Source organism: Venturia canescens, chromosome 7 (genome assembly GCF_019457755.1).
Source record: "Venturia canescens isolate UGA chromosome 7, ASM1945775v1, whole genome shotgun sequence".
Taxonomy (NCBI): Eukaryota; Metazoa; Arthropoda; class Insecta; order Hymenoptera; family Ichneumonidae; genus Venturia; species Venturia canescens.
This window is the reverse complement of record NC_057427.1, coordinates 7,492,095-7,509,503: the sequence shown is the minus strand read 5'-3', so window position 1 is coordinate 7,509,503 and position 17,409 is coordinate 7,492,095. Positions and strand designations below refer to the sequence as shown.

The 17,409-nt window shown below is 43.8% G+C and overlaps 3 protein-coding genes across 3 annotated transcripts; all 3 read left to right on the top strand.

Moving 5' to 3' along the window:
• The first annotated feature begins 2,406 nt into the window (after window positions 1–2,406).
• On the top strand, window positions 2,407–5,086 carry LOC122412950 (larval serum protein 1 alpha chain-like). The gene is made up of 5 exons (XM_043422949.1): window positions 2,407–2,674; window positions 2,800–3,133; window positions 3,253–4,006; window positions 4,119–4,471; window positions 4,584–5,086. The coding sequence occupies exons 1-5, from the start codon at window positions 2,453–2,455 to the stop codon at window positions 5,000–5,002; spliced, it is 2,082 nt and encodes a 693-aa protein (XP_043278884.1). The 5' UTR covers window positions 2,407–2,452; the 3' UTR covers window positions 5,003–5,086.
• Window positions 5,087–7,172: 2,086 nt separating this feature from the next.
• Window positions 7,173–10,027, top strand: LOC122413640 (arylphorin subunit alpha-like). The gene is made up of 6 exons (XM_043424118.1): window positions 7,173–7,523; window positions 7,685–8,027; window positions 8,150–8,553; window positions 8,636–8,952; window positions 9,051–9,403; window positions 9,494–10,027. Exons 1-6 carry the CDS (start codon window positions 7,299–7,301, stop codon window positions 9,898–9,900), a joined length of 2,049 nt encoding a protein of 682 aa, XP_043280053.1. The 5' UTR covers window positions 7,173–7,298; the 3' UTR covers window positions 9,901–10,027.
• An 882-nt stretch (window positions 10,028–10,909) lies between these two features.
• spz6 (Spaetzle domain-containing protein 6) lies at window positions 10,910–16,117 on the top strand. Its single transcript, XM_043423225.1, has 8 exons — window positions 10,910–11,069; window positions 13,221–13,425; window positions 13,499–13,616; window positions 13,704–13,814; window positions 13,920–14,030; window positions 14,110–14,379; window positions 14,456–14,738; window positions 15,270–16,117. The coding sequence occupies exons 1-8, from the start codon at window positions 11,049–11,051 to the stop codon at window positions 15,375–15,377; spliced, it is 1,227 nt and encodes a 408-aa protein (XP_043279160.1). The 5' UTR covers window positions 10,910–11,048; the 3' UTR covers window positions 15,378–16,117.
• The last annotated feature ends 1,292 nt before the right edge of the window (window positions 16,118–17,409 follow it).

The following is a 17,409-nucleotide window of genomic DNA, read 5'->3' as shown; positions in this document are numbered from 1 at the left end:
ACGAATTCGGATCCTCCTCGAGTTTCCTTTTTTCAGTTGCTGCAATTGGGAAATAAAGTATTTCATCAATCATCGAAATCTTCGATGCATGTCGACTTGCTCATTCGACGAATCATTCCACTCGATTTTCTCATTTGATACCGGCACTCGAAGCTGCTTTGGCGATTCTTCCTCGTTATTCGATCATGTTGAAAACTCCCAATAGAGATGTGTTTGTTCTTGTTGAAATAATTTGAAGCTGTGAAACAATGTGAAAATAAACATTTTCCGAAGACACACGACCAACTTAATTCTCCATTCGTTTACTTTTCCTCCGTTATTTTGACATCTTCTGGAACATCGAATAACCAAAAAACATGCTCATTGAACCGTTTCCTCATGAAGAATGGGAACTCAAAATAAATCAATTTTTTGTGGCTCCAGTATTTTGCGATTTTTCTTTCACGAGACCATCACCTTCCACAATTATGTTTCAAGCCAGGAGCGTAGCGATTATCAACCCTCGATTTTAGAGAAACTACAAAAAACGTTTGAACTCGTCGCCCACGCAGGTGACTTTCAACGAGTCGCCAAGTCCACACCAGAAGAAAACATTTTTCGGGGTCATCGACCCGAAATCGAAAGAATCGATAATAATCAGGAAATTGGGATTCTGAGACAAAGTAAAGTGACGATGAACGTTAAAAAATGACGAAAATGTATCAAATAAATAATGAATCTTAATCAATGAGAGTAATTATTATCACATTTTCTGCCCCCCCAACTAGAAACGTAGGAAAAGCCTGTTTTGGGAGAATCATTATCGTAAAAGATCGCGTGGATTGCGATTCGACGAGGTCGCTTTAAAAACGTGCGCACGTTCCCAAATTTATTGTATCGTAAATCAACGAGGCGACGAACAACGCGAGACATTCGAAGCCACGAACTCATTGTTTGGAAGACGATTCCCGAGGTTTTCATGAAAAATAGAAAAAAATTTCAACGACCCTACATTCTTTCATTGCCGAGATAAAATACTCAAGTTTTTACATATCCAAAACTTCGGTGCTCACCTTTGACAACTCGCGCTCTATCACCTCTTATCATACGAAATGAGATATAAGAACGCGGTGAAAAACACTTTTTTAATGCCGAATAAACATGGAGTTCGATAAAGGGGTTTAGATAACCGGATATTTTGTAAATAAGAATAGAGCTTCGTCAAATTTTTCTACATAGACAGAAAAATACGTAAAAATACAATCAGCGTAGAAAAAAAACTTAAAAATTCCATTGGTTCGAGGTGCACTGATCAATAAATCATTCCTATCAATTTATTGATTATCGTTTATCAGTATTTTTTCGCAAGCCTTTGAGGAGAACTTTAATTGCATCTCGAAAGATTGAATTTAAAATAATCGTGTATCGAGACCGGACAATTGTCGGTGTGTTCGAAAGGTTATCGTTTCCTAATCAAGAGTCAGTAAATGGCGACGAAAACATGAATGAAGCAAGGCAGCAGTTTCGTTTTGTTTACACGCGGAAAAAGCTCATCGAGTTTCGCCAACGAGAAAGACTTTTTGGTGGGAGCAAAACACTCGCATACAAACGTGAAGAATACGTCGAAATGCATCAACCTGCAGTTGACGAGCAGCAGTAGATGACAAAGTGAAATGACAAATTCAATGGAACGAGCACGTTTTTAAGGGGAATCTACGAAGAATGCTCGACGAGTTCAGTACTTTGACAATGTTTCGTTTCACAGTGCTGGCTCGATCCAGTAGTACGCCACGGAAGGAGAATCATGCATGGAAAAAAGTGAAAAAATATTTGTAACGAGTTGAAGCAAGGAATGATCGATTTGAGCGAAATTCGATTTTTTATTGAGGAAAAATGAAGAATTTTCATGATTGGGAGACTCCTTGAAATAGCGACGAATGCCTAGAATTCAAAAACCAAACATTTATAGAAGGTTATTCCCAATTTACCTATTCTCTAAACACGAGAATCTGCAATAATGGCTTCCAGCCTATTTTCGACGACGATTCGAGACTGTTCTTCTCGTTCGAGAGAATGATAACGAAAATATAAATGTTAATCTTCCTCAGGTCAGGTTCAGGTCGTGGCAGGGTCTCTCAATCGTACCATGTCAGAGCGGAGGGTGCGTAGTTGTCCGAAGAACGAACACACACATGTAATTCGATAGTCTCGATTACATTCGAGCAAAGGTATAATCAGAAAAAAACACGATTTTCAATGCGGTTTCAAAGTCAACGGTGTCAACGATCCGAGGGATTAATCTTGAACGGAAGATCCGTGCGTCCGTGTCAGAGGTTGTCGATACCACTCATCCCCACTTGAAAAGAGAAATCCACTATAAAAGCGCTCGCACGAGCACGGCCAAGCATCCACTTCTGGTTGTCCAGAAGTATTTGTAGATCTTCGTTTCTCAGCTCGGTACACAAACACGAGAATGCAGAAGGTTCTCGTGGTCTTCGCGACCGTTATGGTCGGGCTTGCAGCCGCCCATCATGGAGCCCCCGTCGTCACCGCTGACAAAAGTTACGTGACCAAACAGAAGAGCATCTACCAACTTTACTGGCATGTCGACCAACCGACGACCGTGCTTCCGGAACTTTACCAGAAGGCTCGCACCTTCAGCATCGCCGATCATTTGGACTCGTACACCAACCAGGTACGACTATTAAAAAACTCTTTAAAATGAATTCTTCATTCGATCTCGACTCTTTTGGATTTTATCGGGCTCGGAAACGTTTCTGTATCCCCGTTCGAAGTTCACTCGTGTAATTAAACGTGCAGGTTGCAGTCCAGGAGTTCTTGGACCTCTGGAAGCACGGCATGATCCCCCGGGAGGAAATCTTCTCGGTCTTCTACCCTCATCACCTGGAAGAAGCGAAGGCCCTGTTCAACGTCTTCTACTACGCCAAAGACTTCAACACTTTCTACAACACCGCTGTGTGGGCCCGTTTCAACGTTAACGAGAAACTTTTCTCGTACGCGTTGTCAGTGGCTGTGATCCACCGGCCTGACACCAAGTTCATCAAGCTCCCACCCCTGTACGAAATAATGCCCCACTATTTCTTCAACAACGAAGTCATCCAGCAGGCTTACCACATCAAGATGGGTGACGTTTGTACGTTGATATTTCGCTAGCTATTTTCTGGATTCGTAGGAAATCCTGAAAATTATTGAAGCACTTTGAAACGGTGAAATCGCCGGTGCAGCCAGTGACTGATCCGTCTTTCTCCACAGCTGGTGTCAAGAAGGGTGTCAACATCAAGTACCACGAGGGCGGTGTAAACGACATTGTCATAAATGCCAACTACAGCGGCTGGTACATGAGCCACGACTACCACAGCGAAGAGAAACTGACTTACTTCACCGAGGACGTAGGACTCAACTCATTCTACTTCTACTTTAAGCACGAATTCCCATTCTGGATAAGCAGCACGGACCTCCAACTCCCGACGAACCTTCGTGGTGAAGTTTACTTCTACGGCCACAAGACACTCTTGACTCGTTACTACCTCGAGCGTTTGTCCAACGGCTTGGGAGAGATCGAGTACATCGACTGGCACAAACCCATCGTCCCTGGATTCCACCCGAGCATCGTCCATCCCAACGGCCTGCCCTTCCCCCACCGTCCGTCATGGTCCGAAATTCCAGTGTACAAGTACCCCTACGTACACGACGTTGAAGACATCGAAAACTACATCTCGTTGGCCATCGATGCCGGCTTCCTTCTTGACTCGAAACACAACCACGTCGACATCTACACCCCTGAAGGCTTCAACATGCTGGCCAACGTCATCGAAGGTAACGCCGATTCCATAAACTACCGCCTCTACAACTCCTTGGACCACACTTGCAAGAAGATTCTTGGATTCAACCTCGAACCGGTTCACAAGTATCAAATAGTGCCGAGCGCCCTTGAGACATTCACCACGAGCCTGAGGGACCCGGCTTTCTACCGCATCTACAAGAAGATCGTTAATTACTTGCTCAAGTAGGTTTCACCGATTTGCCTCTTTCTTCTGGAATCGAGAGGAGTTTTAATACTCGATCGATTGGTTGTGGTTCATAGAGGAAATCACGTTGAACGAGTTCACTGTTTTTAGGTTCAAGGCCAATCTGCCAACCTACACACACGACCAGCTCGTCTTCCCCGGTGTCAAGATCGAGTCCATCGCCGTCGACAAGCTGACCACCTTCTTCGACCACTTCGACTCTGAAATCTCGAACGCTCTTCCTGTGACATCCCACAAAGAGGCACAGAACCTCAACGTCAAGGTTCGCCAGCACCGCTTGAACCACAAACCTTTCACTTACCACATCACCATCAACAGCGACAAGAACGTCAAGTCCATGATTCGCATCTTCCTCGGACCTAAATACGACGTACATGGACACGAGTTGGACATGACCGAGAACTGGGTTAACTTCATGGAGCTTGACCAATGGGTCGTAGACCGTGAGTTTCGAGCGACTCGTATCGCTGCCCGTGGCTTCCGTTTCATCAGCTTTTCGTACTCCAACCCTTTTCTTCGTCGAGATAATATTTTTATTTTGCTTTTTACTTACAGTCAAGACCGGCGTCAACAAGATCGAACGCAGCAACCACGCTTCCCAGTACGTTTTCCCCGACGAGGTGACCGGATCAATGTTCTACAAGAAAATCGAGAAGGCCGTCGAAACTGGCGAACAGTTCACGTACTCCCAGCAACTTTACGGTTTCCCCGACCGTCTCGTCCTCCCCAAGGGCAAGAAGGAAGGCATGCCCTTCAAGCTGTTCGTCTTCGTCAGCCCGATCGACGAGAACGTCATGCACACGATCGAAACTCCAGTCTGGGGCACCACCGTCGTCGATGGTCATCCATTGGGCTACCCCTTGGACAGGCCCATCAAGTCCCACGTCTTCAACCCTCAACATGTTCCCAACATGTTCTACAAGGACGTCATGATCTACCACAAGCATGCTGAAGAGCTCAACCTCACTGTTTAATAGAAATATTATGCCCTCGGCCCACGTGCTCCTTCATTTCGTGCACTTTATTGAACAAATCGATGAATAAATGAATGCCCATAACTGTGGATTCGATTACATATTTACCTTCCCATTCTGTACCAATCTTTAGAGAATTTGAAGCTACGGGCTCGTCGAAATGGAACGATCGATACTTCTTAATCATTAAAAAAATTCGACGATTTTTATCCTGCGTTTCTTAACCGATGATCCAAGAGTTTAGAAGCTAGACGGATTTCTCGATCTACCGAATGATTCGTGATGAATTTTTAATCAAATAAACTTTCTTCCAACGTTTGTTTTCGTGGGAAAATTATTTCAAAAAATTAATCATCGCAGTCCAAGGATTAAAACTGCATTGGAATTTTACAGTCTCTGATTACTGAATCTCTGTTGATCAGAGACTTGACGCGTGTGATATAATACGAAGACGGAATAACGAGAAACGGCAATAACAATTGATCCGAGCAGACCGAGCGTCTCGTCGTTTTATCGCGCTCAATAACCACTTTTTTCATTATTCTCCCTCCTCGTAGCACCCCTCCTGTCATTCGGCAGTTATCTGGACTGGACTCTGAGAGTATAAAAACGATGCGGTGTATTGAAAATTCTTTGAACGTATCTCTTGTGTCAGAAGTCACTTCGATAAAGAAAAAAACGAAATTGTGTTTTTCTGATTTTTGCCCCCGGTTTTAATGAAACCCGAATCAGGCCTGACGATATCCGTTGTCATTACTGGAATAAGAGTTGATGTTTTCGCGTTGGGATAAAAGTTGAATTATTTCAGTCTGTGGGACTAAACAGACGGAAAAGATTCTTAAGATTTGAGTGGAACACGATAAAACAAGAAAATGGAAAGAATTACTAAGGTTTGGGGCGATTCGTTATTTCATTTTTGCCAAGTGATTTCTATGAATGACCGCTCTCATTGTGTTCCGGACGCAGAGTTTATAAAGACGCTCCGATTTTATTTCCCATTGAAACGAAAAAATTTTTAACGCTTTTCTACTTGCTTCAATTTTCGAGTGTCACGACACATGCTCCAAGAATGTTCTCGTTCGATCGAGATAAAGAAGCTTGGACCGATTTCATAATCGATCAAATCGTGTTGCAAAATTCTGTAAGGTGCGTTACGAAACTTGTCCATACCCTTAAGATTATCGTTTGTCTTCGAAAAGAACTTGGAAAAATCTCGCTGAGCGTTCGTTGCCAGTGCTCGGTTGACTTGTCCCGGAGCGGAAGTCTGCTCTCGTCCGCGGAGATACTCAAGAGGAAAGATCGCCGGAGACACGCTGCTGCCTTCGTTTTATGAAAAGCGCTTGCATTTGGTATCAGAAAAAGTTGAAGTCGCGACCTTTTTATTTGATGTACTTTTCTTTTCGCCTCCCCAATGAAGAACTAACTTTTTGCTTCGCATATGTCAATTATGAGCGATAAAAAAATCATTGCAGAAAACGTAAAGAAGTTCAGTGCACGTAGGAAGTACCAACTTCTTCACACAATTACAGTGAAATCAGCAGGGACAGAATTCTTTTTCCCTCATTAGGTGACGCTCGCTTCGAGTGTTGTAAGTTATTTGAAGAATCGCTTTGAAGGGAGCTCGACGCGATGAGAAACTCCCGAAGAAAGTTAATGAACCGTCACCGCGAAGCAATATTCGCTTTATCAGTCGCATCAGGGGCTCGGAGAATCGCATCTCCGGCTAGGGGAGCAGAGCCATGTATCGATCAGCTGTAGACATCGTGCATTGCTCACAACGCTCACAAAGCTGAAGAAAAATAAAAAGAACAAATTTAATAACTCGAATCTTATTATTCTGCACGAAAACGTCGCCAGTTTTATTTATACTTTTCCAAGCTCGATTCCAATTATTTTGAACACTCGGCTGTTCACCCCAAAAAGCAAAGCATTCGAGCCACAACTAATCTCCCCTAATCGTAGCGTGTATAAACATCACTGATTTGCAGGCGTTCTCTCTCGACTTGTTTGCGCTTTTTCGAGACTGTGCATTGAATAAAAAACGATGTAAAACAATGCTAAGGGGATTGAGGGTCATCATTTTTGACCCCGAAAGAAGGAGATTGCGATTTGCTACATAGACGCTATAAAAGTCAAGCGTGGACCATGCGGTTATCGCACTCGTCTTCGCGTACGTGCGTCGTCCACACGTTTTGTCTCGCTCTGCTATTCTTTCCTAGAACTTTGTGCTTCTGCTTTTCAAGGGGCCTGAAATCGCCGATTTTCACCCCCCCTCGCTAAAGTTTCCTGGCAAAAAATGTCCAAGCACACGGTGTTGGTCCTCCTGGGACTGGCCATTGCCACGGCCACTGCATCCGAGTACTACGATACCAAAACCACCGACAAGGACTATCTTCTTAAACAAAAACAAATTTTCAACCTCATCTATCACGTGCCCCAGCCGGACATCGTGAATCCCGAGCTCTACAAACTCGGCCAGGCATGGAACATCGAGGAAAAGATGGACTTTTACGCGAACAAGGTATGAAAAAACGAAAATAAACGGGGGAAGGAAAATATGAGGGAATTGGGAGATAAAAATAGTGGAAATTCATTTTTCTATGATTCGCTCGGACAGATCAACGGGTCGCTGACCGAACGATCATAAAAATGAAAAAATATATTTTTTCTTTTTGTCCTCAGGAAGCAGTACAAGATTTCTTGAAATTTTATCGAAGCGGGATGCTCCCGAGGGGCGAAATGTTCTCCGTGTACTATCCGAAGCTGATGAAGGAATCGTACGCCTTGTTCCGCATCTTTTACTACGCCAAAGATTTCGATACGTTTTTCAACAGCGCGTTGTGGGCCCGTGTCTACATGAACGAGGGCTCGTACCTGTGCGCTCTTTATCAGGCCGTCTTACGGCGACCTGACACCAAGTACATTCGGCTTCCGCCCCCGTACGAAATCTACCCGTACGCGTTCTACAATTCGGAGATTCTAGAAAAGGCGAAAAACGCACATTTGTACAGAGAAATAAACGCTAGTAATTATCACATTTATTTAGCTGCGCCTTCTGCACTGAGCTTTGATCGAGCAATGATAAAACTTGATCGAATGTTCATCCACGTGCCGAATTAACGTTTCATTTGATTTTCCAATATCGAGATACCGACAAGTCCGAAATCATCATCAACGGCAACTATTCCGGCTGGTACATCGGGCGTGAATACGACACGGAAATGAAGCTCAAGTACTTCATCGAGGACGTCGGCTTCAACAGCTTCTACTTCTACTTCAGACAGGAATCGCCTTTCTGGTTGAACAGCGAGGACTACGCACTCGGAGAAAAGGACATCCGAGGCGAGGAGTATCTCTACGGCCACAAACAAATTCTGGCCCGTTACAATCTCGAGAGAATAGCAAACGGCTTGGAACGCATCGAAGATTTCGACTGGAACAGCGAGTTCTATCCTGGCTACTATCCCACTATGACTTACCACAACGGACTGCCGTTCCCGCAGAGGCCCCACTGGAGCAAAATTCCTCACTACAAGTACATCTACTCCAGGGTAACGATTAATCGACCGCACTACCGTTTTTTCTCTCCTCAAAATACGAATAATCTTGATCTGCGAATTTTTCCTTTTCCAGGCAATCCAAGATTACGAAATGAGAATTTCGGCCGCCATCGATCTCGGCTACGTGATCGACGCCGACGGCAAACAGGTCAAGATCTACACCCCCGAGGGCCTCAATATTCTTGGCAATTTGATCGAGGGCAACGAAGACTCGTGCAACAAAGAATTCTACGGAAGCATCGACGCCCTGGGACGGAAAATTCTCGGCTTCAATCTCGAGCCGAAAACTCCTTATCAGATAATCCCCAGCGCTCTCGAATCCTTCGGCTCCTGTTTGAGGGATCCCGCTTTCTATCGTCTGTACAAGAGAATCGTCCAGTACTATTTCAGGTCGGTGTAGCTCTGTGTTCGTTCACATTTGGGCCTTTATTTATTCAACGAATTGCCTCATTGAATCTAAGCTCGCTGTTACCTCGTGACCGTTAAAGGTACAAGGCTCGCTTCGAACCGTACACGAAGGAAGAAATAATATACCCGGGCCTGAAAATCGAGTCGGTCGCGGTCGACAAGCTGTTGACGTACTTCGACGACTTTGACGCGACGATAAGTAACGGTCTGCTCGTCGCAAATCAAAAGGAAGCTGAAACCTTTTCGGTCAAAGTGCGACAAGAACGATTGAATCACAAACCTTTCACAGTCCACATTGGTATCAACTCCGACAAGGCGCAAAAAGTTACGTTCAAGCTGTTCCTCGGTCCGAAGTACGATGGGCGCTGGAATTCTCTCGACTTTAGTAAATCCTACAAATACTTCTACGAAATCGATAATTGGATAGCTGATCGTGAGTAGAATTTCGTTTTCATCCCGATTTCGAGTCTTCTCATCGCGTTCAAAAGGTTTTTGATAAATTTCATGTTTCGCTAACTTTCAGTTACCGCCGGGGAGAATAAAATCGAGCGAAGCAGCAACGATTTCTTCTTCACCATTCCTGACGACGTGTCCAGTGAGATTTACTACAAGCAGGTCGAGAGCGCACTGGCAAGCGGCGAGAACTTCAAGTACGAGGAACGCATCTACGGCTTCCCGAGACGCTTGATCCTTCCCAAAGGAAGAAGAGCCGGAAGTCCTTACCAATTGTTCGTCTACGCGGTCCCCGTCGCCGGCGAGCCCGTTCATTACGAATCGAGAATCTGGGGCAGTTATCACTTCGACAGAAAATCCTTCGGTTTCCCTCTCGACAGGCCCATCGAGTACTCCAACTTCATTGGACCCAACGTCTTCTTCAAGGACGTTACCATCTACCACAAATACGATTTCGACATCAATTCCACCGTTTGAAAACAACACTCCGGCTCTCTTACATTTTCTTTCCTCCTGCGCGATCACGTGCCGCAGCGACTCGTCGATTGAATGTCCCATTTTTAATACCTTGCCAACGGATAAATAAAGCATTTCAACAGCATAAGAGTTCTGGTACTTGATTTTGGTGCTTGAGTTTGGTGCCACAATCATTATGATAAATATTCACCACGAAAATCGTCATTCCAAAAATCCTTTTACTCAAAACGTTCCGTTGACACCTCCAAATGTTGTGTCAAGTAGGTTCGATGGTATGAGGAAGCTCCATAAAAACGTACAAAATTTTGATGCCTGATGAAAAAGAAGGAAAAAAAACACGTACGACAAAATCGAATGCTTCAGAGTAATTTTGTTTTGCGGTTATTACTGCAGAAAATCTGCGATCACGGCGAAGAAATGCGAATTCGAAAGAAAAGAAAAGCAATGAAGCGACGAAGAAACAGTGAGAATCGCGATGGCATGCGTTCGCAATACCGTTTTCCTCGGCATTTACGTCATGTGTAACTGTAATACGAGAAGTAACTGTAAAATCTACGTAACTCCTCAAAGAAATACGCCCACGTAAGGGGAATTGGTGTCAAAGAAAAATTCGTCACTGGAGAGGAATTTTCGAGGGGACGAAAAGTATCGAGCAAAGGGTTTGTGTCAATAACAGGAAAATGTGGAGGGCTCGTGCGAAGCAGTTTCTGTAATCGTTTTTATTAATGGACTCGAATAAAACGAATGAATTGAATTTTTCACGTACCGCTTCGCGGTCATTGACTCGAGAAATTTATTCGATTTTCATGCATGAGAAATGTGACGTAAGTTCACGTCGAAAGTTTACGGAAGTGAAGATGAGTCGTTCAAACCGAATGGAGTCGGTCAAGGTCGCCCCGATTTTTTCGTAGCCCACGTTTCCCCTCCCTTTTGAAAGAATGTGGGCCGCTTCGTGTGGCCGAGCGACGAGAGGAAACAGGTGAAGGTAGGTTGCTGCCTGCGGCCGGACTCGGGTTAAAGAACTTCAGTTTTCCTGTGACCGTCGCTCGGGTCATCCACAAAAGCACGAGTGCTTACGACCACGAATAATCGAACAGTGTTTTTCGTTGAGTTTTATATTTCCTTTGTTTTTCAACTGTTTTATCGACATGGAGTTTCGGACCTTTGTTGTAAGTAACGCTCAAAACGCAAGTGGCTTTTAAATGACAAATCAAACGAAACGCTGCTTAGAAAACAGTTTTCAGCGAATTGTAAAATTTCGTGATTTCGTCTTCATTGCTTTTTTTATTCTTTGCCCAAATTCTCGTGAAAACTCTCAAAAATGATTTGTCACAATTTCGTAAATAATTCCAGCCTCACATTCGACGAACTTTCTCGCTCTCTCACATCGCAAATAACAAAAAAAAAAACAAACTTTCAAATTACGTTTCCCCTTTGACTTCTGAATCGTTCAATCGGCGACGTTAACTTCCTTCGTTACGCAGCGAATCCAGTGAGCTTTGGACTGCAAATTTCAATTGATCTTCGATCCACGTGGCTCAAAGTTTCTTTCGTTTATTTATCGATAAAAAACAACGCGCCGAACGAGCGTTTCCGTTCTCATCGAGCCCACTGGAACGCGCACGAGTATCAAGCATCATTATTATCACCGTTGCCCTCATCGAAGCATACGTAACTGTACAAACTTCGTGCGAAGCTAACAGTTAACCGAACAGTCGATCGAACGGCTCATTAATCTCATCTTTATTCTATCGCCGATTCTCAAACTCGTTGTGACCGAAGGAACGAGGCGAGTTTTAGTTCTCAGGAATTTCTACGAGGTCCCAAGCAGAGCTGACGTTTTGGGAACTCTATAAATGAAAAAATATTATTAAAAATTCATCTTTCGCGGTGTAATGTACGAAATTGTTACCGAGTGTCGAGTCTCCTAAGGCTTTTGGCCGATGAGAAAAAGCGATTTTCAAATGCTCGAGCAGCAACGAGTTACTTGGACTCGGCACGAGTAATGACTCTACAAATGCCTGGAGTAATAAAAGGGACGATTTCCATTTTTCGTTCCCGAAGATCGTCAAGATGAACGAGTCTCAGCAGGGATTCGATTCAGAAAGCAGTTCGATCATCGAACTCTCACGTGACTAATGACAAAACATCCGACAAAACCATCGATCATTCCAGACTGGTTTTTTCCTAGTGTTACAACTTGATCGCACTTGGAATACATTCGATGCACAACGCTGATGCAGACGACTCTTTCAGCTCTCTCTTCGCTTTGTGGAGATCCGAGGACACAGTTGCCTGCGGCAAGTAGGTTACTGCGTGTCATGCTTTCAAGATCATTGGTCTTTCTGAGAAGAAAAGCTTTTTTTTCCGGTGCGTTATTCTATCCAGCCTCGACAAATATCCTGGATCGAGAAGAAACTCTTTTCGACTTATTTTTTATGTTGCACTGGTGAATTGAACGGATTACGAGCTCACTTTTTCTACTTCCTCCTGCATGCTTAGAAAATCATAAAAACTCATTAGCCACTTAAGAAAATGAACGGATCGGTAATTAGATCGGACGAAGGGACTTCGAATCGTGCGCTCGAAGAGCGCTTGGGATCGAACCCCGTTCAATGTCTTCGAACCAAACCAAGCAAATAATATTCCACATAAAACTCGTGGCATTACAAAAAATCAGTAAGTTCCAGATTTTCGCTCTCTTCGGAGCGATTTTCGTTAATGTCCCGAGCCTGCCATTATTTTTCTTCGTATTTTTGTTTAATGGAAATCGAGCTCACGCTCGTATCAGCTGTGGAAACTCTCAGTTCGCCGATAGCAAATGAACAATCAACAAAAACAGGCCCAACTTCCGACGGGATTTCACGTACGTTCGTCGGATTGCGGGACCAAACCGTTGGTATTAATAGGCAGTGGGCCGGGTACCGTTAAGGCCGAACGTATAGCGTTTACCTCCGTAACGGAGAATACACCGTCTCCAGTCAGATGTACCGTCGCTGTACACGCGGAGCGAGGACATACAAGGTGTGGCAAAAGTTGCAATTGAATCGTGATGGAGTCGGTATGAGGGAATTGAGAACTCAAAATTCCGAAATATTCAGAAGTTTTGAGCAGATTTTCTCGTCAATGGTCGTAAGGTCCTGAAAAATGAAGAAAAATATTTGTAAATTTGACGCTTCTGGGAGGAAGTAAAAGCAGAACTGGAGCTCGCGGAGCGGAAGTCTCCAGAGTCTTTCGGCGTCCGAGGAACTCGGGAGATTATTCTGTAATTCAAATGGAGTTTTTCAAACGATCGATAAATGACAATGAAATTTTTTCAGATGATTCTCATAAGCGTCTTCGCCTGCGTCTCAGCAGAGGAAAATTTGCTCGCACAGGCCCGTGGACAAGCTGCTCTCGATCCTTCGACCCTCGGACAAGAGAAGGAACCTCCCGAGGGCTACTACGCGTTCGTCGAGTCCCCCAAAGCCGAGCCCCCGAAAGTTCGTCCCCCACCTTACCGTGACGGGGACAAAGAATGTTTCGGTTTGTAAAAATGATATTCTCGCTCGAGTCGATCAGCGAACGGCGTTCGATTTAACAGCGTTGTTGGTTTTAGATACAGGCAAACAAGGGCAGGGCTTCGTATCGATACACAACGTCTGCGGCGACCTCAACAAGGGATTCATCCCGAGGAACCCGATGGGACAAAACGTCACGGGAGCTTCGTATCCCTTGTGAGTCTGTCAGGAATAAAAATGTTAACGAACGAAAACCGCCCATCGGTCGATTAATAAACAAATATATTTCGTCCTATTGATTAGCGATCTTTTGAGAAACCACACGCTCAAGTACTTGAGCAAGGCGCTCCCGATCCTGAGGGCTGATGACTCGTTGCCCAAAGTTGCTCAAGTTCAACCATTTTCACAGAACTCGTGAGTGCAAAAATTTGTTTACACAAGAAAAAAAAGTAGACCGGAACGACATTTTTCCAGCGTTTCTCTGACCGACGATTCTTCGTTTTTTGTTCTTTCCCGCAGCGTCGATACCGACGAGAAGAGGAGCCGCGGCAAACGAGATGCCACAGTGACAGAATCGAGCATCGATATGATGCGAAATGGTCGAAAATTTTGCGAGAACGGGGGTGGAGTGTGAGTAGAAAAACAGTCGGAAAATTCGTCGAGAAAGTTAAACTTTGATATATGATTTTGGAACACCTGAAATTCGTAGGATTTGCATGCTCTACAAAGCCATTCACGGCGAGCCTCTGTCGGGACCTCCGGCTGCTGAGCGCCGCGATGAGCCCCCCTCCCCGGAATATCGGCAGCGGGCTCCCCCGCAGGAAAAACCCGAATACACCGGGCCCCCGACGCCTTGTCCAGCGAAGGTCGAATACGCGACTCCTGTTTTCGCGAAAAACTATCAAGGACAATGGCGATACGTTGTCCAGATACCCTACGAAGGATATTTCACGCAGACGATCGAACTGACCAGATGCATGTGAGTGAGAGCCTGCGATTGGAGGAAATATTGAAGTTTCTTAGAGAAACGATGACGAAACTTTGTTTTTGCGAAGGCAATCCCGATGCCATTATCTCGACGGTGGGTGCCTCTCCTCGCCGAGGTGGACGAGTCTTTTGGTCGCTGAAATATACTATCCGGAAACGATCATGGAGGATGGACAAAACGGCCGGTTTCCAGGACCCAGAGAACCCGTCACAGGCTCGCCACCTCCGGTCCACGATTTCCAAAATTATCAACAATATTTGCAGAGACGTGCTGGAGAGAACGAGGGTCGTAGCAGCTCGACGAACCAACAGCATCACTGTAACGGGGTCGATGAAATGGGCTGCTATCAGGTACCCTCTATTTTTATCTCTGTGACTGCAAAATACCACGAGCTCTCAAGAATTTATGAAAAATACATTTATTTTAATCGAAGAAATAATTGGAGCACGCAATGGGAGGTTGGCACACACAGAAACACGATTTTGATGAATTTTTCGAATATTTTGTTCGAATAAGTTCATTAAATATTTCGAAGACGCAATAAAATGTTTTATCGTCCCAAAAAGTTCTATTTCAGAGTATAAAAATGCTTCGAAGTATTCGGAATTTTGTTGTCTGTGAAAAGAATCTTCTCGAATGAGTGCAAAATTCCACTATTCCAATAAGATTTTTGTTTCCAGTGAAACTTTATAAAACTAATTTTTTGAAGAAACTGAGAAAAATCAAAAAGAAAAAATTTTAATTCATTTCAACGACTAAAAAACATGATTTTCTATCAACTCATTGAAAATTATCTGCAAAAAAACTTTATTTTTTTTTTTATAATTATTTTATGATTTGATCAGCAAATAAATATTCGTTTAATTTCGTAATTTCTGCAGGTCCGTTTGTACCTCGATTGGTTCCTCGTACCGGGGAGCTGCAAATGCTGGAGGCCCGATTACTTCAATCGCTACGTTCGTCGCACGAGCTCGAATCCCGAGCTGTGAAGCGATCGATAATTAGTCGATGACGAGAAAGAGACGATTAATTTATTGACGTGTCACAGGACATTTAAATCTAGTATTTGCACCTGGAACACAACGATTCCTCGGTGAATTCGATTCCTCAAATGCGAGGCTGCGCTTCCAAGCTTCCAAGTATAGTAAGATAAAGAGAGACAAAATTTTCTCGACGAAATCATCGGAGTATGCAGAGAAAAATGGAAGTGCAAACATCGGTTTGTACTTTTTATGGATTTTCGAAAGATGGCCGATGAAAGGACTGATGAATAAGCACCATTTTAAGGACTCGGTATCTGCACACAGTTTCGTATTTGAAAGATCGGTCTTGTGATAAGTTTCGTAGTGGTTAAATCGTTTTACTTATTGAAAGATCAACTAACCGATTGATCGATTGATAACTGAGGATAAATTTATTTATTAATCGATGGGTTAAATAATAAATTTGAAAACTGATTAATTGATTGATCAATCAATAATGTCTAAGCATTTTTCACGTTCTCGATATTGAATAATGTGTACGAGTGAGAAGGAAAAAGTTGATTGGACGTTTCGAAAAAGCGTCTTTTTATCCTTGAGCCTAATAAAAACGTCAAAGTCCGTAAACGAGCTCGTTTTTCGAGGTTTTTTCAACCACTCTTTCCTCCCTTTATTCGTAGAAGAAAAATCTCGTTATTTCCATGCTTGCAAAAAAAAAATGCAAAAACTGTTTGTCGCAAATGAAACTCTCAATTGGAGTGGCAAAAAAGGGGCTCAATCGCATTTCCGCGGTGTTTGGCGTCTCAACGAATTGATTCGATAAAGATCGAAGACCTCGAAGCGAAGCGAGTGCGGAAAGAGAAGGGAATGAGTCGAAGGATCGGAGGTTCTTCAACTTTCGTCATGTGACCATAAGAATTGTTTTGTTGCGTGCCACGATGATGATTATTTTTTAATGATCCATGTAAGCCCAAGCTGCTCAGCAACACGAAAGCAGATCTTCATCAGTCTCTCAATCTAACGAGATCGGTAGAACTTGACTCGTGACTTGGTCACCATGGTCTCGTGATTGCAATGTTTTAATTGAGACCAGAATGAGTGAGAGACCGAGGCAGGGAGAGAGAGAGAGAGAGGGCTGACGTCACAGAAGTCCATCATCCGCGATTTCTTCAGAGTCCCAACGAACCTCCGTTCGCTTCGGAGTACTCCGCACGTGGATTTCCATCGCATAAACAGGGTGTTCCCAGAATCACACTCAAAATATTATGAACGCGATTGGACCACAGGAATTCCGAAGGTGAAAATCCTCCAACATTTTCCTCTCCGGTTTCCCGTCGTCGGAGTATTCCCACCGTTAATATTCCAACGACTGAGCCTCGAAGAGAAAGTGCAACGAATTTCAATCTCCATAAATCCACGAACTTTTCGCAGCACTTTAAACTGCTCCACAAAAACTTACATCAACTGCCAAATCTTGGCGCAAAAACCGCTTCCGCTTGGCAACGCTTTCAGCCATAGAACGACGGGAGTCAGCAGGCGATTTCAGTGCGTCGTCACACCGCGTGTACACACACGCCGATCAGTCGATAGCGTGGAACGATAGTAAATTATAAATCGTTACGTGAGAATAACAAGAAAAACTTCGATCTCTGTGATAAGTTTATTGACCTATGTAACAGGTAAAACACTTACGCATGTGGCTGCGGCACATACGAGTTTAATTGACCAATAAATTTGAGCTGCATCGAACTGTAGGAATCCTAAAGAATCTTTATTTCCCGACCATATTTTATGTACTCCGGTCAACGCTGCGAATCGCTTAACAGATGAGCACGGTAAACAATCGCATCCAATAATTCATTTTTGTTCTGTTGATTTATTTCAAGGAGGCTAACAAACGGTGTCATTATGTCTGGTTATTTTTTGTGCTGAATCGAAAATAAATGAGTGTTTATTCGATCGATCGAATATCGTTGTTTTCAGCGAGGTGTCGTTTAGAAAATGTACGAAAGGATATAAAAGCACACACAAAGAATCAAGC